This window comes from Lingula anatina, chromosome 6 (genome assembly GCF_051362555.1).
Source record: "Lingula anatina isolate TDL-2025a chromosome 6, LinAna3.0, whole genome shotgun sequence".
Classification (NCBI taxonomy): domain Eukaryota; kingdom Metazoa; phylum Brachiopoda; class Lingulata; order Lingulida; family Lingulidae; genus Lingula; species Lingula anatina.
The window spans coordinates 8,202,528-8,223,662 of NC_141772.1; the positions used below are offsets into that span (position 1 = coordinate 8,202,528).

General features: G+C 39.4%; 3 protein-coding genes across 5 annotated transcripts; 2 read left to right on the plus strand and 1 right to left on the minus strand.

Moving 5' to 3' along the window:
• Window positions 1-982: 982 nt before the first annotated feature.
• On the plus strand, window positions 983-5,658 carry LOC106178715 (uncharacterized). Of its 2 annotated transcripts, none has more exons than XM_087015542.1 (2): window positions 983-1,186; window positions 2,571-5,658. In XM_087015542.1, exon 2 carries the CDS (start codon window positions 2,590-2,592, stop codon window positions 5,137-5,139), a length of 2,550 nt encoding a protein of 849 aa, XP_086871668.1. In that variant the 5' UTR covers window positions 983-1,186; window positions 2,571-2,589; the 3' UTR covers window positions 5,140-5,658. The 2 variants fall into 2 exon arrangements, with proteins under 2 accessions (XP_086871668.1, XP_013417464.1); XM_013562010.3 differs by having other exon boundaries at window positions 984-1,186; window positions 2,586-5,658.
• A 358-nt stretch (window positions 5,659-6,016) lies between these two features.
• LOC106178716 (uncharacterized) lies at window positions 6,017-12,569 on the plus strand. 2 transcript variants are annotated; one of them, XM_013562013.2, is made up of 3 exons: window positions 6,017-7,150; window positions 8,407-8,568; window positions 10,486-12,569. In XM_013562013.2, exon 3 carries the CDS (start codon window positions 10,506-10,508, stop codon window positions 12,555-12,557), a length of 2,052 nt encoding a protein of 683 aa, XP_013417467.2. In that variant the 5' UTR covers window positions 6,017-7,150; window positions 8,407-8,568; window positions 10,486-10,505; the 3' UTR covers window positions 12,558-12,569. The 2 variants fall into 2 exon arrangements, with proteins under 2 accessions (XP_013417467.2, XP_013417466.2); XM_013562012.2 differs by having other exon boundaries at window positions 8,407-8,563.
• A 469-nt stretch (window positions 12,570-13,038) lies between these two features.
• LOC106178718 (uncharacterized) lies at window positions 13,039-17,014 on the minus strand. The gene is made up of 3 exons (XM_013562015.3): window positions 15,742-17,014; window positions 15,080-15,189; window positions 13,039-14,505 (listed from the first exon to the last, which is right to left on the minus strand). The coding sequence occupies exons 1-3, from the start codon at window positions 17,012-17,014 to the stop codon at window positions 13,930-13,932; spliced, it is 1,959 nt and encodes a 652-aa protein (XP_013417469.2). The 3' UTR covers window positions 13,039-13,929.
• Window positions 17,015-21,135: the final 4,121 nt, after the last annotated feature.

Here is a 21,135-nt window from a genome sequence, read left to right on the forward strand (position 1 = left end):
TTTTTCCCCAATTTCATTCACCAGTAAAATGCTTATTTCTTTTTTTACCAACAAATTTAGTTCACTTCAGCTACAGTACGTTTGGGAGTTGCTGATTTCTGTTTTATTCATCTTTTTCACTAACCCCCTCGTCTTTAAGTAAATCGTGTTATGAAGAGATTACAATGAATAGATTACATGCCGTGGAAAAAAGCCACTCACACACAATTGCAAAGTCTCTGTACTTCTTAAAGGTTGGTGTTAGCGTTAATTTCTTACACACATAATTTTCTAAACTTTTAGGCTACTATACCAGCATATACAAATATACTATAATTGCCATGCAATTTAAAGATCGCAAGAAAATTTTGCCGATCGACGTGAGGGAAATTCAAATCGTATATGTTTTAATCATAATACGTAAGACACAGATGTAGAGGAAAGGGTCTGATTCTACTTGCTTCACTTGTTATATGCACTTATTTATTTATTTATTTATTATATTTTTTTGTCTTCTGTGTCTGTCTATACAGATTGCTGAAAATGCATATCTTTCATTTGCAAGAGTACGTTATTTCCGCTGCACAAAAAATTTGTTCTTCCGCACTTTGAGTTTGACATGTAGGCCCTACGACAATTTTGAAAATTAATTTTTTTCATTTTTCCGGATTCGATAAGCTCTTAAAATACATTTTCTTTTAACATAAAACCTGTTTCGCTAAATTCCGGTTGCACTCTTCCTTCCTGGCATCATACTATAAAAATAGCAGCTGTTTATAACGAAATAATTGGCGAGAACCTATCTGCTCAATCAGGATGAAATTCTTGGAATAGATTAAGATGCCTATGAGATTAACATTTCCCCTTCCTGTTCCCCATGCCCACCTGAAGGTGTATTGCTACAGGTAATTACTGTCCCGTAGTTACCGAAACGGAACTGAGCGAGGGCGTCGGGCATTTTAATGACATCGTTTTCTTTTGTCCACTAATAGAAGCACCGCTGCTAAGTGGACAGTTCCTGATGACAGGAAAGATATTTAACGTAGTCATGAGAACGAAAATCGGACAGTGTCACAAGTGGAATGGTGAAAGAAAGTATTGGTGACGACCATAAGCGAGCGACGCTTCTTGTAGTTTGTGGCTTAATTTTTAAGTTACACCAGAGGGAAAAACCGCCAGCAAGGACAACGTGTTAAAAATCAAATTGGTAAGCACGATTTTCATTTACATGAAATATAAAAAGTGGCATAAATGAAAAAAAGGATCTTCGAAAATCATGAATTTTAGTAAATTAGATTGACCGTTTGTTGTCGTGAGATGTGAGTCTTCCAATTGGCATCGGTATGTAACATTCTTACCAAGCAATAGTGACTTCTTACTTTTAAAGGTTGTAAACAGATTTTTAAAAAGTATTTTATGATTTAATCCAAGTGCAGGGACACATTTTAATTTAAGTTTTAAAGTTAATTCATAATTTATAGAATTGTTTTAACTCCTTTGTCAATTTATTAGTATTTTGGCCTTTTCTCAGCCCAAAAAGAGAAATGATTGCCCATTTATTCATATCTCATGTGCAACAGTTATTTGAATTAACTCTAAACTTGTATATAGTTAGTTTCTTTCGAAAATCTCATCTCACATCTCGCATGTTTGAGACCTTTCACTGGGTAATGACTTGGTGCATGGCTGCGTCTCGATTGACATCGCTTTTTTTATATCTGCAAAACAAGCAAATTACCCAAAAGAAAAATTCGATAATTGTTTTAAAATATAGTTTCAACATTAACTTTAAACTTTTGATATTCGAAATAAAAAATAACAATATCAATTATGTCAGAATGCTTGAAAATCATCATGTAGGCTAATACTACCTCAACTGTGACAACATAGCTATCATCTGACATTTTTGTCGTCTGATTATGGTATGTGTCCTTTCCTCTGATTGGTGAAAAAAGTGTTTACGTCATCGAACCATATTTGATTTTGTTTCTCGGGTCTCAGTGACCGGGCCTCGCATTCCATGTTCAAGGATATTAGATCGTAATCTATGGCAAAATTATATAACAGAACACTTTACAAAATTTATATTCATTTTGATACAGGACACTTTATATCTTACTGGGACATCGTCCAGGTGTTATATAATTAGAACGATGCATATCTTTACAATTACCTTCCTTGCGTAGTCACGAGACGTCCGCAACAGGAAGATCGGACTTATTATCTTGATGTGCGCTACGTGCGTGTCGAAGCAGGGGTTTATTTCGGATAGATCTAAAAAATGTCCACTGTCAGACATATTTATTACTCTTTCTTTTTTATTTATTTTTATTCCCACCTCCTTTCAACCCCCACCCCAGTTTGTACATCTGGGTCCAGTTTCGTCAACACTGCATGGATAGTACTTTGCAATTCCACGTCGCATAAGTTTTTTTTTTACATATTTTGTATAACAATATTGTTAGTTGTAAACAATTATATCAGCAAATATTTGTACCGTTAACTTATTGTTTTACATGACATAGGATTGGTTCTTATCTTAATGTTATTAATTCTTATCTCATTTGAAATTTTATATTTTCTAAATTCAGCAATTTTATTTCTAGCACCATGCCAGGAGAACGGTTAGTATGCGTTTGGCAAGCTGCACATGCAAACGATCCAAACCCAAGAAACAAAACTATTACCAAAGATGCCTTGAAAAAAGTCAATGTGCGATTTGCAGGCTTTCAATCTACGCATTACATGGAGAACAAATTCGACAGCACCTTCAAAGACGGGGTAACCTTTGAATTGTACAAAACTTACGTCCACAAATCTCTTCTTGAAAAAGGAGTTCCAGAGCACGTGCTTCATGACGACATAGAAAAGGCATGCTGGGATTTATCCAAGAGTAGCTATAAATGTTCTTTGCCAGGTAGCGATCTCTTTCGTCTCTGGCAAGTTGCTAATCGCCTTACGCAAGAGGGCACCTATCCTCCCATTATATGCACAGACGAATGTCAATGGCTAAGTGAGAAGATCGCATCCCACTTGGGAAAACACTGGAAAACAAACGATCACACTTACAAGGCAGATGGCGCCACTTTTCAAGATTTGCTGGATTCCCTCGATGACGTATACTTTCACGAGACATCACCCGATCTCGTCCACGCGTGCATCAAGGATTTGCACAAGTGGTTGGTGGAGGAGGTCATGAAAACTGGATGGATGTACAAGCGTACGCGAAAGCAGGCCAACTGGACCAACTGGACCAAAAGGTGGTTCGTTTTAAAGCCTGGACGACTGGAGTACTATGACAAGCCTGCCGTGGGGAATTCGACCAGTCGCCTTAAAGGTGAAGTCGTTATCTCTCAGAACACCAAACTTGAGTCATTGCCAGACTACAGTGGACTGGTTCGCAAGCTGTCCGGCCGCTTTAAGGTATCCAATGCACATGAAATAGAGTGCGAGATAGCGGATGCTGCGACCGGTGCCAGCAACAAAGAGAGACGCGCATGGCTGTCCTGCCTGGAGGAAGTCATTGAGACGTGCAAGGAGGGCATGACGCCGGTCCAGAAACTTCTCAACGAACGCCATCGCAGGCGGGAGATCAGTAGAGACGACAGCACGTCTAAAATTGACAACGCCTTGTCAGCGACCTACGAACGGTCAGTTGAGGACCAGAATGGCAACAGTCCTACTGAAGATGGTAAATACATAGTACCGGTAAAAGCACCAAACTTCCAGCCAGTGCCTATGTCCTCGCATTCTAACGGACAGGCAAAGAAACCAGATCCAGTGAAAATTTCAAACTCGTCCGCTGAAGTCCCCCCTGTTATAAATGTTGATCAACCAAGCATAGACACAGAGGAAAACAATGACAGCAACATGATCAAAGTTGCAGAAGAAAAACTGAAAGCCGTTTTCATGAAAATCGACACAAGTGGAAATGGCTGGATAGACCCCGAAGAGTTTTCAGCCTTCATTCACAGCCTCGGTTTGAAGATGACCGAGAAGGAGATCAACCTGGTTTTCAACACTGTCGACAAAGATTCCAACGGGAAAATAAACTTCGAAGAGTTTGAGGAGTATTTCTCAAGATACATCATGGATGAAAATTGCTCGTCCGCGTGTGTCGCTGCCCTCAGGGGTGCGTTTCTTGAGGCAGATCGTAACGGGACAGGGACCCTAAACTTCCACGAATTTGCAGAGTACGTTTGGGAGAAAAAAAGATCAATTCGTGTTTCTAAAATTCTGAAAGCTTTCAAGAAAATGGATGGCCAACAAAAAGGTGAGATAACCTTTACAGATTTCCGAGATCTCTACTTGAGACCTGGTGGAGGGGTTGAGGCACCAATTCCAGAGGAAGAGATCGAGCTGGTCCAGGAATCAGATTCTTTGGACGTTTTTGAACGTCAGCTGAAGCAGACCTACGATGACACGGACGTCGACACCCTATCCCATTACATACGGGACAGATGGGATAAGTTCACCAGTTTTCGTCGCCTTGGCGCTTCCGGTGAGGTCGTGATGAAGGGAGGGTCTGGCATGGTGGCGGATATCGTTCCCGGGGACTACAACCTCATGGACATCGCCTGTTTTTCGGACCTTCCCCCTCTTGTCCCCAAATGCACTGTCATCAAAGGAGTCAAGTGGGTCTCCAGCACCATTCCAGGGATTTCTGGCAAAATCGTTTTCCCGAGCGATTTTAATAAAGAGATCGTCACCGATTTGGCCACCAATGAGCATTTGAGGTACTACGGTTGTAGTTTTGCAGACTCGCAGCAGGTCAAGATCTCTTTGATGTACCGCCACGGAATTCAAGATTTCACCTACGAGAACAAATACCTTGAGGATTACGTCACCGTCTCCAATGGCGGTGCAGGCATCGAGAGACACGACTTCTCCCATCTCGACTGCCCTCTGGTGGAAGACTCAGGAGTTTTCATCATGGCGAAACTTGTGGGAGATGACGAATTGCACGTGACCGGCTTCCGTGTTCCAGTCCGCCATACATTGTATATACCCGGCGGTTGCATCCATTCTAATGATTACCTTAAAGGCACGTGGAGAACCATGCTCTCTGATGAAACTGACATTGACCACGTGCACTTGGTGAAGAAATCAGCGAAAGCGCTGGACGAGAATTTAACGGGCTTTAAATTTCAGTTTGTGTAACACCTTCTGAGTCTTTATATAATGTCATGGTGACTTTCTTTCCCCAGTCCCTTTTTACCATGATTTGATTGTAACCCCATTTCAATTTATCCAGTTCTACCAGAGGTGCGTTCCCTCTATGAACTAACACCAAAATGACTGAGTAAGAGTAATATTCTCTAGCGAAATTTTACCCAATCAATTTGGGGAATTTTTGAGAAATTCAAATTAGATTCAGAATACTAATTTTAATCTTAAAAGAAGTTTGTTAGAGCGTTTTTAAATAGTCTCTGTATACTAAAAAAAGAAATCGTTTGTTCATCTCTCTTACATGCCTTTTTTATAAAACTTTCCTATATTACATTCATTTGAAAGGTATTGTTAGAATATGAGCGTTTATTTTGTAGGCCTTGTAAAAGCTTTAATTTGCTTTAAATTCCAGTGGATTATTTGAAGGTCATTTGCCAAAATTTTCCAGTTGGTTAGATGTCATTATGTAGAGAAGATGACGTTAAAAATAATACTGTTATCATTTAATTATACCAGTTTTTATTGTATATACATTTATACGATAAACTAAAGTTTAAAGTCTTTACACATTAAGGCAATTTTGAATGTTGTCTACTTAATTTCCGTTATAGTCTTTTTGTACTTACGGATAGAAAATGATATTTTATATATTTATAAATAAATCAAAAGAAGTTTTTTAAATGATAAATGAATATAGAAGAAAAATGTGGTCATTGTACGAGCCTCGTGAATTGATAAAGTTATCGCTGCAGAACATCTTGAATGTGTCAGAGAAGCCGAGATGAATCTCAACCAATTGCATCAGGAAACGCGCACCTAACAAGTGCAATGGTACTCCAGGATGTTACAGATGAATTGGCAGAAATCATTACAATTCAAGCGCTCAATAATAAGAAAGGTCACAATAACTTTGTTTACTGTCGAATCAACTGTTAGAATGAAATGTCCTTGCTGCTTTTTAATAGTGAAACTGCCGGTTGAAACTGCTGGAAATCCGGTTATGTGCTTCGACTGAGATGACTATTTTTATGTATAAAGAAGCACAAAAGAAGTGAAAGTTGACTGGGAATTGCGCCCATCATTATGTGTCCAAGGATGAAGAAAGGAAGGGAGGGAGGGGGCTAGAAGAGCGGGGAAAGATGAGATACAGGGCCTTTTAATGGAGAAATAAAGACTGTTAAAACATTTTGAGGCTAGGACTTAAGGCAGTTTCCAACCCTGATCTCTTTATCGTAATATTTAAATGAAGTCTCTTTGATTTATTTATTTATTTATATATTTATTTATTATGCCTGGAAAAGGTCAGTTCTGAATCAAAGTTTTGACGGGGTCATGTCTTCACACCCCCGCACCGATAGGCCCTATGTCCCGCACCAATACTCCTCCGCACCGATACTCCCCCCATTTCGATGATTCAACGGATTTCGCCATAACACTGACGCAACCCATTAAGGAAAATACATAATTGTGAATCACTTTTGGCCACAGAGAATGAATTCTAAAAAAAAAAAAAAAAAAAAAAAAAAACGGATATTTCTGAGAGCGGAAAATATAACAGTGACCAAACAAATTCAGAATCATTATTTATATATAATCACACATTCCATTAACAATTGATTAGTTTTGATGGTAAATATTTTTAAGTAAGAACATAATTTAACTTTAGGCCTCAAGAAGTACGTACTGCGCATTTATATATCACTGCCTTTATAAGAAATGAGTGGATCAATAAAAGATGCTTATCCAAGAACAAAAGTTATATTTTATTTAATTGCTGTATCCTTCAGCAACAGGCAATAACTCCATTACATAACATTATGTAGGATCATTTCCCGAGTCACGCGTGAGAGGTATGAGCAAGATGTATGTAATTTCGAGTCATCTGAACTTAATGACTCATCCTTCTCTCCTCGTCGTCACATGAGCGCATCCTTCGTGAAGTCTAAAAAAGATTTCATTGACACACTTAGATGGATGTTGGGAGTAAGGACAACAGCAGCAGGTAAGAAAAGAAAATCGTGTAGGGTTTACTGGAGGGGGATTGTGGGGAGGGGGGCTGGGGAGGGGGTCACGGTGGGTGAGGTGCATCTGCTTTAGCTTTAGGATAACCCCTTTTCTCTCCCCCACTCCCTGAGAAAAGTAAAAGAGAGAATATTACAAGATAATAGAAACACGAAGAGGTTTCGTTAAGGTTGAAAAAATATTGGAATTTTTTGTACATTGTTATGATAACAAACTGCGAAAATGATCTTACAGAGAATACGATTATTCTGTATTCAATTTTCACTGTATTCTGTATATTATTACTCAGAGTCACATGAGCCCGTGTAACAGTAGCTATGCATAAGACATTTAATTCGTTGCGATATAATTGTGGTGGTATTTAAATCAAGCCTTTAAGCCACCTGGGCTCAGAGAGTCTTGAGATTCAGGGTTCACTGATAATGTAGGTTTGTTTTCAGAAAACAGAAGGTGTCAGGTTCATATACCAGTGATAATAATAACAAATATAGACCGAGAGTTTCATTCTATTTTTACTGCGAAATTTGGAAAAAGACGATCTGTAACATGTTATTTTCTTTTTGCAGTTAGGGCCATATATAATTTATTTAAAGATTATTTAATAAGCAAAATGAGCAAATAATATTCAAGCACATTTACATTCTAGTCTGAAGTAAATGTTTTAATTCGTAAATGACATAAAAACTGAACCGAATGACAAAGTAACAACTAAATGCTATACATGCATATGTGTGTATTCTTGTGTAAACACATTAAAAGTAAAGGATTCGTTTATACTTTGTGGTGAGTGATTTTATGCTTCAGTGATTGCATCACTCTTAATAAAAAAGGACAAGGTGACCTCAAACGAAGATATGTTAATATGCACCATAAACCAAAACAACCTGAATTCACATTAAGGATATTGTGTTCTAACGCCCCCAAATGCCCGTTATTTTGTTTCCACTTGAATGTCATGATAAAAAAGTATAACCCTTTTTGACGCCTCTGTATTGTCACACAAAGTGGCTTGCCAGAATAAGAAAATAGAATGCTTCAAAAATAAACTCTTTCCGACTCTTACCGCTTAAATTACTGCACCTATTTTCCTGTTAAAACAAAGGATCTAAGCCAATCCCACGATGGCTTACATTTAGACCTTTTTCTTAAAGAAATAACATCGGCAAATACACAATTTAAAAAATTCAATCACGAGTCATTTATTTTAGGTCCACTGATTGGTTTATTTTTCTTCAGAGCTAGTGCTGCAAGTGGAAGAAAACCCAACCTCAAGAAATTTATATGCCGGATGTAGACGGAATGCTGTATGGAACCTTGTGGCGAAACTAAGTGAACGCAGTCTCAGAGTTCGCGAGATGATGCAGTGTTGACAAGCCCTAAGCCAGTTTTAAAAGTACGGTAAGGATACACGAACGCGCGTGAATGTGTGTGTGTGTGTGTGTGTGTGTGTGTGTGTGTGTGTGAGAGAGAGAGAGAGAGAGAGATTTCCAAAATAAGGAGCAAGGATATGGGATTCAATGTACTAAGCAGGCGCGTAGAAAGTTAAGTTTAATTTTATGTTACCCTTCAGATAAAATTAGTGACAAGGGTATCAGTGAGTGTCGTTGTTAAAAAAAGTGTGTGTGTGTGTGTGTGTGTGTGTGTGTGTGTGTGTGTGTTGGAGGGAGGTGAAAAATAGGAAGGCAAGTCTTGTATCACCCCCCCCCCCCCCCGAGTGCATTCGACATAAACAGTGCCAAAATTCACCTGTCATGTGCATGTACGGGTGTGTGAGACTAGACCAGCCATTCTCTGTTTTTTAACTTAGTTGATTTGGGAATCAATGTACGAATGCTGCAAATCTCACTAAATCCCTAGCAATTTCCTCGTAGTTGTTGTGTTTTATATACGGGGCAAACGGCTTCTTTCACCAACGACATTCAAGTGGGTATAATATTGAAGCTAGGATGTTTAACACGGGCCACATAATATGAAATGGAGAGTATATTCCGTAGTGCCATTTAAGGCCCCATTCATCATACATGGGTCAGAAATCTACGAGTTTCACCTGTCACTGACATTGTAGACCTTATGATAGATTTGCTTCCATATTATCACGACACCACAGTTGAATGTTATAATACATGACAACTAACAAGTGGTTGGCCAGTTTTGTGGGCGTCAATAACAACTACCCCTGAAAAATTTAAGTAACTGAATAGAAAGATGCACGTGAAGAGTGTCCACACCAGGTATTGTAGAATACAACCCTTAATTAAGGTCACTTACTGGCAAACAAGCTACACAAAGTACATGGTCCACAGTGCAGGAAAACATGACGGGTAATGATAGACTGAACGGTTTTTTGACTGCTGTCAAATACGGGCAAATACAACCTCCGTCGAAGAGTAGCTTTTAGGGACGGGGGGTGGGTCCAGTTTTTTTAAAGAATGACAGACCTCGGATGCGAAGGTGCAGTTTAGAACTATGATTCATCTGTTCAAAATTGTAATATCAAGAGGGAATATTGGTGTGATTTTTTCCAGATACCGAATTGGGGGGGGGTCAGGACCCCCCTGACCCCCCCTAAATCCGCCACTGGGGTAGGAGGTGCAGTAGGTCACACCCCCTTTTAGCTTCAGAAGTGCCCACCTCTTAACCATCACCACCCCTCAAAAGAAGTTTATTATCACCAAGCATTTTAATCCCTGTACCCTACATATGAAAATATAATTGAATATTGTCCCAGTATGCTATTTTAATGTACATGTATTTGCCTAGCTTCGTTCGGCAAAAACTTATTTGCCCCCCCCCCCCACCTCTGCTCAACTCCTCAGTTGATGCAATGCAAATGTCATGCGTCAGATAAATATTATTAATGAAGGGGAAATGGTTAAGCGTCTGTTCTGGCGATTTATTTAATTACACTGCAACATTACGCAATGACAAAGACGCAACGTGAAGTTTCTTTCAGCTGACGCACGCATACAATATTTCTAACTAACATCCGCTTTTTTAGTTAACGTGTGGCAAAAAACGATGGATTATTTCCAGCTGGAGGTAACATTGCAGAATACATTGCATTGCGATATTTTTCTTCTTTCTTTTCCCCTCAAGCGTTATTTTCAATATGGGTGAATTGCTTCATCGAACTGGTCTATTCCGTAGGCTACAGATACAGCAGACTGTAAAGTCACCCGTCTTGTTATCAATAATTTTGTAGGACTTCAGCCACAGAGAAAAAAAAAGAGTAAATCAGTCGTTCGTGACATATAAAAAAGACCAAATTGCAAAACATATGAAAACTTTAAAAAGCATTTTGTTATTACTTTCCAGGACTTGACTCAAGAGGAAGCATGACCAAGCGTGCCATTGTGTTAGTTGTGCTCTTGTTGTGCCAAGCGCGCAATGGCGGTGCACAGGACCCGTGCCCTGCGGTATGCAGTTGCAGTCTGGTGACACTTGACGAGGAACAGGGGTGGTCGGCTGACTGTAGGTTCAGGAACATAATAACAATACCAGCTTTCAGAGACAGTGCCAGACCTCTGTATGTGCTTAATTTAATAGGAAATAAGATACAAAACCTATCTCTCATTAACACTCCATACTTGAAGGAATTATACTTAGCTGAAAATGCAATTGCTGATTTAGGAGCATCTTCACTGGATGGAATGTCAGATTCCTTAAAAATCTTGAATCTCGGTTCAAATCCATTGAACACCTACCCCACAGCCCTTCACAATTTAAAAGTTCTTGAGAGGCTGGACCTTTACAACGTAGGACTCACGGGTCTAGACGTAAATTTTTCTAAGGAACAGTTAAAATCTTTGCGGATTCTTAATCTTGGAGACAATAAACTTACAAATATTCCACCAGCTGTCATGAATTTAACCAGCCTGGAGCAGCTTTTATTATATGGAAACCAGATACACGCCGTTGACGGTAGCGTGTTCCAGAATCTTAATTCATTGAACATTTTGAACATTGGAAACAACAGACTGACGACAGCGCCATCTAGATTACACATGCTACCCAAACTCCGAGAGCTGTTACTGTATGGTAATAGCATCGCTAATGTAAGCGATATGGCGCTACGGGATCTCCCTCTATTGACTAGGTTAAACCTGGGCACCAATGTGCTAACAGAAGTCCCAAAAGCTATTCAATTACTGCCTAGTTTGGAAAAATTGGAACTGTACGAAAACCGAATAAGCGCCATAGAACCGAACTTGTTTGAAAATCAAAGCAGAACTCTAAGGGTAATAAACCTTGGTGGCAATAGACTTCTAAAAATCCCTGATGCAATACGAGACCTTCCCAATTTGGTGGAGCTTGATCTGTACAAAAATAACATTTTTGATTTCGACACAGATATCTTTACGAACCATCAAGAATCCCTTAGAATCATTGACCTGGGCTCAAACAGCCTCACGTCTATCCCTGAAAGCATCCGGAAATTGCGCTCTTTAGAAAAACTCGTTTTGTCCAATAATAAGTTCCAAACTCTTGAAGAGCGCAATTTTGATGATTTGCGTAATTTGAAAACTTTGCTACTGGGTCCAGGTAACAACTGGCATTGCAACTGTACATTGGATTTTTTGCGAAATTTAAAAGTGTTGGCTCCTGATCCAAAATATTTAGCGATTTGTGCCACTCCACCTCTTCACGAGGGGAAGAGCGTTCTTAATTTTTCAACCCAATCATGCGCCAAAAGAGGCCCGTCTTTTGAAGGAAGTGAATCCATGCTTCCGGTATGGGGATGGGCCGTAATAGCATGTGTTTGTGCGGTCCTAATTTTGATCACGTCTGTATTGCTGATCAAGTGGATCAAGAAGCGTAGAAAAAAGGAGTATTCCAATGATTCTGAAACCTCCCGCAAGATGAAAGGAGAAAACTCGTGGAAGAATGAGATAGGGTACGAACCGAAACAGGTAACGCAACAGGTCTTCACTTCTCCAGACCTCCATAAGTCTCCAACTTCACAGATATCTATCCGATCACGTCCGCCATTGCCTCTTCCTGAAATCCCAGAGTACCTTGAAATTTTACCCAGTGTATCACCAGGCTCGGAAAAAGTGACAAATAATTCATGTCCTGATTACAACTATGTTCCAAATTCTACCCTTATCAATTTCAAATCTGAAACGCCGCATGGGGGCCAATTGGAGAAGGCAGACGAACACGTTGACCCTCAGGGCTACCTTAAGATGTCTGCCTGCTCGAGTTGGAGGGACAACACGTACGAAGAATTGCCAGAAGACGGCGATAGTCTGGATCCTGACGCTTCAGCCTTCACAACCTATTCGCACCTGGTGCCAGAGAAAGAATACCAAAATGTGCCCGATATAGAAAATAGGGAATCCCAAAAGTACACAGATTTATTACCAACGTATCAAAACTCATTTTAGACAAAATCAAGGGGCAGAGAACTCCCTTTTCTAAAACAAAACGGCAGACTCAGTCCTGTCTGTCTCGTTATTTGGAAAGGGAAATTGGCTCACGCAGAGATCTGCTTTACATAATTGTGGGAAAATGCCGCGAGCTGATCTGTCTTTGCACTGCAGAGAGTGTGGTGGCGTGTACGCTATGTCATAGCCTAAGTCGGACATTTTTGTTATCAGACATGCCAGAGTGTTAAATTTTAGGGCTTAGAGAATTTGATACAAAATTGCTGAGATACATTTGTTTGCTTCGAAAGATGTCATAGTTTCACTTTGATCATTTGCCACGTTTTGTCCCACGTATTTAAGTGTGTTGAACAGTGTATTCAATTTATATAAAACAACTCACACTGGAATCGGCTGACATGCTACAGATGTTCCGAAAAGAACGGTGCAAACGCACCACTGAGGCACAGGTTTTTTCCACGAATGACAAAACAAGCACAAGTCCTTTGTCTAATAAGCTTTAGTAAAGTTATAAATATTACTGTGGATTTTATTCACAATAGACAATAATAGCAGAAACACATTTTCAGGATTCGCTTAGTTAAATTAGCTGTTGAACTTTAAACTTTTTAAATTTCTTGAATTACTATATAATGTGTTCATGTACACGTCTAAAGTATATTCAGATTAATTTTGCTTGTAACCTGAAATAAACGTAAATTGCAGAGATAAGCACATTATTGGAATGTCCAGGCAAACATGCAATTTCAGTGAATAATTCCTCAGACATTTTAAAAGGATTTACAATTAAACTACTGATTTTTCATACAACGGATATGTCTCACAAACTATTGTAAACAAACAAAATAGGTATTTTGTCAACTGTCCAAATTTATAACGGTAAATATATATTTTGGTACAAGACTTGACAGAGAATTGAGACTACGCTGAGGCAGAGCGACTCTCTCGCTATTACTAGATAATGAATCAAATGATGACAGTCTTCAGAGTGATATATCATCATTTGATTCCAACTATATAATTATGCTTACTCAAAAAATCTTATTTTTAAATGTACTAGACTGAGCTTAATGACAACATTTTATCAAAGGCATGATGCCCAGTGCTTTATGGGAACAAATTTTCTTGATTTTCCCTGATTTGAGGAACTTTTCTCAAATTCCTTGACTGTAAAAAGGGTTAGTCACTTTCCGGTTTTCACATAATTCCAAGAGTGCCGAAAACCTTAGTTTGTGTCGAATTTGGGTTCACCTTAATGCTTTTCCCTTCAATATTTGGCACCAGATGGCGCTGTTAGCAAAGGATTCAACATCCAAGACAAACCTTTACTCAACTACCGTAATTTCAAAGCTAATGTAATTTTTTTCCGTATTCATAAATCAAACGCTATAGCTACCATCACCATAGAAATCACAAGTTCGTTGGTAACAAAACGAATGTGTCCCTGATTTTTGGTCGTAGAAGTTTCAGTAGTGGACGAAAAACTCAATGGATACACTGTGCTGGCGCTAGTAGTGCTTGGCTCGCAGGAAGGGTAATTTTCCGGCCGTATACGAATCGGTCTTCCGTACAAATGCAGCTGCTTGTTTTTTAGAACTCTTTCTATCCAAGCCTGCGTACAAGTTGCAAACTGCCGACCTTGTTCGTAGCCTGCCTGTGTCACGTGGAGCGTAGCCAAGACTTTGAAGACGACGGTTCTGTTGGCTGCAAGCTCATCGTATTGCGGGCCGCAGCTTCGATAAACTGCATTTGCTGCATTTAATACATCTTTTAATTGTTTCTCTCTAGATATCAATGCGTTGCAACCATCTCCCAGTGATGATAGCCAGCCAAGGGGCACAAAATGCAGTTGAATCAAGTGCCTTACTATTGTGAAATTAAGGAGGGGTCGGCAGTTCTGTCCCTCAGGAACAAACAGAGGAGGGCAAGTCGACTGCGGTGCTTGAGGCTGAAAATGTGACATCGTATAAACTATACGTAGTAGAAAGAAATATTTTAAGTTCTTAGTCTCTAGCCATTTCAACTTTAGTAAAATACTTTTATATCGCTTGAATGAACACAAGTCGTCCAAATTGCGACTTGTTGTTTTGAAAAGGTTTATTTTAATTTCACGGATTTAGGTTTGGTATTAAAGACTATACTTTACACGCTAGCAATGTCCTCAGTCCGTTAGAGTTTTAACTCAATTACTTTTACAGTAAATAACCTCACAGCCTACACGAAGGAACCATTCCCAGACCCTATCGTTCTAACTGTGGATCGATCCATCTCCAGGGCAATACTCGCTAAATTGCAAACAACTAAAGCTGCTTAGATGTCTGTCACGCCTAGCTGCTAGGGGGTAATTAATTATCGTTTAGCAGCTTTAGTACGCGTACCAAACATCTAAGCCGCTGAAGCTGAAAGCAATCTAGCGAGAAACCCCTTGGAGATGGGTCGAACCGATCGATCTAGGTATTGGAACCCAGTCAAACATTAAATTCCGAACTTCTTAACTGTTCCTTCCATGTGTTCTTACGTACCATGGTCATGACGTCATCATCCTGGTTCCGGTTCAGATCTCCAACGTACAGTAGGGCGCGGAAAGACAGATCTTCTATCGCTCGGAAATCGCCTGGTGGTTTATATATATCTGGATATTATTTAAAAAAAACATTATGTAAGCGCTGCGATGTTATTTGTTTTTCGTGTAAGAATTGTTAAATGCCAAGATGCTACACTACAATATTCGATAGTTTAGTCAGTAGGCCATAAGGTCTGTCCGGAAAATACGAGAAGAAATGGTTAAGACAAATGACAAAGCTTACTAATTATTTTCAAAGTGTTTTAAAATAAAGGTAAGTACAATACTTAAAACTGATGGGAAATGACCTTTAAATATCTTAGCGATGATGAAATGTGGGAGGGAATTTCAGGGAACCATTCTAACAAACTAAAATACGCGATTCTCTATTATTTGATTTTACACAAATTATTCAACATTAACATTATTTTTCTGAGAACACTAATTATGGTAGGAAAACTGCACATATTCAGAACATTTAGTATACAAAGAAAAATACCCTTCCTTTGCAATAAACAGGAAAATTCGGTATTTCTGATCTACGTGCGCGCAAGGTGCATAACCTCCATTTTATATCTTTATGTTGCATGTATATTTCTTAATATTCATAACGCCACTTACCGTCACAAAATTGTACCCCGTAGTAACAGACCATGCAGTGGTAGTTCTTCTCAATCCCTTCTGAACCGTCTACGATAACAGGGTTGTTGTACGCCAAGCAAGCATCTCGTAAAGCGGAGTGGAGCGGTAATGGTAATGGTAAACGATACACGCTACCATTTATAAGTCTGAACTTACAAGGACCAAAGGCATCGTTCTCAATTTCTCGGAAGCACATCCTCAAATTCCATTCCAGGTTGGCTTCAAAAATACCATTACACTTTTCTTTTTCCAGTTTTCTTAACACACAAGCCGAGGAGCTACAATTTACAAAATCGTGAATTAGTGTTCTTCTGCAAGAGACGACCAGTCCCCACGGTTCCAAGCCGTTCTCGATACCATTACAAGCTGCACAGTACTTGTTTCTGAAGGTGATCATTGAATCTGGGTCGGTGACTGGCTGTTGCAGGAGCACATCTTCTGAGAGGCTAGCATTTGGTGTATCTGTGCACTTAAGACGGGTTTTTTCGTCCAACCACGACGATGGACATTGATCCACCATCAAAAATCGTGGTCCATTACGGTCGACATGCGGCAGTTGTTTTTTTGGCAGTTGTTTTTGTAATTGTGGACGATTTCTGCAGGAGCTTTTAAGTGCCAGTGAAATCGCCACAGGATCGCCTGGTTTTTCATGCCATTCCCAAGAGGAAGTTTTGTTATGGGACAGGATAGTGCTGTTAATTTCAGCTACTGTTAAGTTGGATGCAAGGATTGTTTTAGAATGTGAGGAACTTTTCTGCTTTTTTATTTTGGTGGAGGCGGCGCACACCTTGGTGTTTTCTGGCATACCGTAACAGCAGTCACCGTACAAGACGCACAGAGAGTCACAGCTGCAGTGGATCTTAATGCTGAACGAACGATACGTTTTCTTTAAACAGAGCCATCGATGTGGTTCCACTGTTTGCTCAATCTCATTTGGAAAGGATTCTTCCTCGTCCAAGGCACCCTCTTGGTTCTGCGACTTCTGCATGGTACCCTTTTCTTTTGCACTCTCAGCATTGGGCGATTCTTGTGTGGTTTCTACGTGCATTCCACTCTGTGGATTCGGGGCATTTGTCGTGTTTTTTCCCGTCGTTTCCTCTTCAAGATAAACAGATTCTGTCGTGATTCCCTCAGGAGTTACGTTCACTACATCGGGTGCCTGTTGGGTGGATATCTGAGCGTGGCCCTTCTTTTGGGAATGAAACAGCATAACGGCTGTCAACAGCACGTATAAAGCAAGGTATACATTCATCCTAGTATTAAATATGAACACTTCAGCAATAGCATAGTGAAGTTGCTTACACCAAAGTTCGACGATCTTTTATAACGCTCATGCCCTTATTGATATAAATTATTCGACTTGTAAATAACCGTTTGTGTGCGATCGCGTGCATTGCACGCTTGGAGAAAGGTGAAGTGTCATCGTGCGGTTTGTCATTTATGTAAGGGGCACTCTAATTGGATAAATTAGCTTGAACGCACCTGTCATCCAAGTCAACAAGACTAAAAAAATATCTCGAAAATTGGATGTCCTTTTGCTGACTGACCCTACGTCACCGCAATTCATGTCACCATGACGTTTGAGAAAGAGAAATAGTATAAGTTCAAACAGGGTTATAGGAATGAGCCGGAAACGAGTTAATTAGGAGCCAGGTGGCGTGATGCGCACGGAGCACGTAAAGCCATGGTCACGCGAAGAAGCTACAAACGGATTGTCCTTACAAGGCCAGATATGAAAGTTATTTTCTTTCTAACTAAGCTGACAATTACCATGAGATACCATGTACACATAGATCTTATACTTGGGCTGTGTTCATTTAATCGCTTACAACCGTATCACGTGCCTGCGCCGCTGTGTCCAATATGCCTGGTTTTTGACCGTCTCGAGCCTCTCGACCCTAAATTCATCATCCCAACAGTGGCTGAGAGAACTTTAGTCCATGGTTTGAGATTAGAGTTGCAAATAACCTAAAACATGTCGCCCAGCGGTTTGCCATTCTTAATGTAATCACTTTTTAAACTGTCGCTGAAAGAGGACTATAACCACCATTGTAACAAACCTTGAGAGACAGATTTACCCAGTTACATGTAAATCAGAGGTTCGTTTCAGACAGGTTCGGAGTAGAAACAGCTCGGTTTGAAAATGCAATTAAAAGAAAATGTTATACGCGCTCTTCGTCTCTTGTCATACAGTTGGTTGTCAATCTAAATTACCTTGTGTGTAAATGGCGTGGTTGGAACATTACAATTTTAACCCCGCCCACTAGAATAACGCTCCCTATGAAATCTTAATAACTATTCTTTACCTGAAAATTTCCTTAACAATGATCTAGGGTGATCATAAATTCTATTGGCTATTCGTCTCTTGCCCTAGGGATTTTCGTAAGGGACAATAAGACGCGCTTGACTTTACTTTAAGGTTCGTGCGGGCAGACAACTCAAATAGCAACTGTCAATATATAAATATAAATACGTATAAATTATTATTTATTTTAACAGGTACATGCATGTATGTTTCATATACCCTGAAGTTTGCTATGTTAATGTCATTGCACAATACTTGGTGCACGTACTCCGTAAATAGATAATATTTAATTAAGGTTTCAAGTGAACAATTAATTGTGCTTAGCTGGACCCTTTTCGATAACAAAATTCTGGGGAAATCTTTAACAATGCAACCGACGCCATAATTACAGGTGGTAGCCTATTGAATGCATCATCGCTATTTATAGATACTGTTGTGATAGGGTCAATGTTATTGATGAAGGTGTAAACAGAGAACGGCCAGCTCTGTAAAAACCGTGTGTAAGGTATGTATTGTTTGTATTTCACCGACGTTGACGCTGGGAGGGGAGAATTAATATACTGATGTTAACCTAATATGTAAATCTATAGATCTATATTTCTTATTTACATTGAAGCTGTACACGAAGCTTTAAAAAAATGTGAGCATTAGTACGCAAATCATCAATTCCAAGTAGGTCAAGTCCAGGGCGTCAACAAAAATTGAGAAAAACAATATTGTAATTTGTAAAGTATGTAGGAAATTATGTAGAGCTTGAAGGAAATTAGCTTTAAAGCATATACTTATAGTGACAAACTGATATCGGGGAAATACCCGCAGTCGTAAAATTTTCACTTTCGTTTTAAGCTGTGGCAGACATTTTGGCCTCATTCTATTCAAGCACGCTCTCTCTCGAATATTATTATTATTACTACGCAGCAGTTACGTTCAATCTAAAGATTTTCTTACTCTCAACAATTTCAATTTTAACCTCGGGCGTTTCCATGCCAACGCATCTGACACTCATATCAAGGCGGAAATGAAAGCTTAGGGCCTAAGCTACATGTATCAGAAAAATGAAGGTCAATGAAAGTCCAAAAAGGAGGGGAGGGGGGTACTAAGTACTGAGGCCCGTAGACGAGACCCTGTACAGTATATACAGTAGTTTGGGACTATTTTGTGGCTCACACGGGTTTAAATGTTGACTTTTAGATTACATGTATCTATCAATAGTGTCGAGGTTAAATGTAATCTCCCTGTTACAATTACTGCGGTAAACCGTACATATGTTAAAATCACGGTGCAGATTAAGCAGATGCGCAGGATAGGAAAAAAACCCCTCTCGTCTCACAATGTACAGAATGGCACACAATACCCTTATAAAATAATGGGGCACGTGAATGTTGTATTTAGCTTTTAATTTATATCATTATAAATCTTAAGTCAGTCCTTCTTTATTTTATTTAAAAACGAGTATTTATTATATCTAGTAAGTAAGTAAGTACCTCGGACCTAACAAAAGAACTGCAGGAAAATATGACATGGTCACGTGGAAAGGTGAAAGAAATACTTTTAGAGAACAGTTAAAGAACCTTGAGGTTAAAAAAGAAAAAAAGTCACTTTCAGAAAGAATCGGGAACCGACTGACATCATGTAGCACTTATTCTAACCTGCAAGTCTGTCATCAATTCAAGAAAAATATTAGGGGAGATATTGTTTGCATACAATCAAATACAGAAATATATGCTTCACCCTTACTAAATCCAGCATAAGAGCTCGGCTTTTGAAAGGAACGAAAAAAGGGAAGAAATAGACGAAAGTGGTAAAAACTGTACCACCGGGGAAATAGAGGAATGAATAATAATGGATAATGTAACTAAAATCATTAAAATTGCTACAATATTTAAATCTAAAACACTCCCCAGAACCATTTAAAATTAACACTACTAAGAACTGAGTCTTATTAAAAATTTAAGAGCAACAGACAGATGTCCTTGTACAAGTAGCATGCGGTGTTATCTCTACTCCGTGTACAAAATAACTTACTTGAACTTTAGCATCAAAGATAAATATATCACACTGATAAACAGAAAAAAAGATGATCATATGATAGTACTTGCCAAGTATTTATGAGTAACCTTTCATAAAGAGGAACTGAATTAATTAATTTCATCCGTCTACCCCAGTGCCTGATCTTTTTTTCCTTTTTTTTTTTTTTTTGCACAGCATTATGCTAAATACATTTTAATCAGTTTCTTAGTATGTACGTATTGCGCATTATCTTTGGCATACATGCATCCCATTGCATAGGCCCATGTTACAGAAATAAATCCACTTCATTTAATATCCATAAAACTTTTATTTCAGCAAACATTTACTACCAAGAACACAAAATGTCTACGGCCGTCTTGGGAAAAACTGAAGTTGGTGTGCGAAGAACTACCACTGACATCAAAGTGGATGAAACCCCGAAGTCCAAACTGATGTATTATTTCAACTGCATCTGCACGGTGCTGCAGATGGAAAACACCCCTCGGATAAGTCGTCTGCGGAATTACCGTAAACATCGCGAATTAAGCGAAGAAGACACCGATCACCTATTGCTGTTGTGTTTTTTCATGAGCCCAGACGAGCTGGTGAACAAGTGCATCTTCATGGACGAGTCCATGTGCCACGAATACCTGAACGAGTTCTACGAAATTAGCGCCGTGAGCCGGGCATTCGTGGTGTCCCCGGAAGTCTTGGTTGGCGGAGAGAGGAAACAAGTGCGCAAGATTATGTGTTTCACTCAGTCGTGGCTGAAGGACAACTACATTGATCCCATGAAAACGTACGAGGAACGCCTTCGTAGAATCACCTCCGAGTTGCGGTCTGCCGCGTCGAGAGGCACTTCTGCTTCACCGAGAAGACGACCTCAACCTTCGGCGCCACCTTCCTCGCAAGATTCGTCCTGCGTGATCTTGTAACTGAATGAAGAACAAGGACATTTGAGAGAAAATATCTACTGCACAATGCCTGTGAACCATATTTTAAAGTGATACAGGTATTCTTCTACTTTGCAAAATTCTCCTCTTTGAGGCAGATGTGCA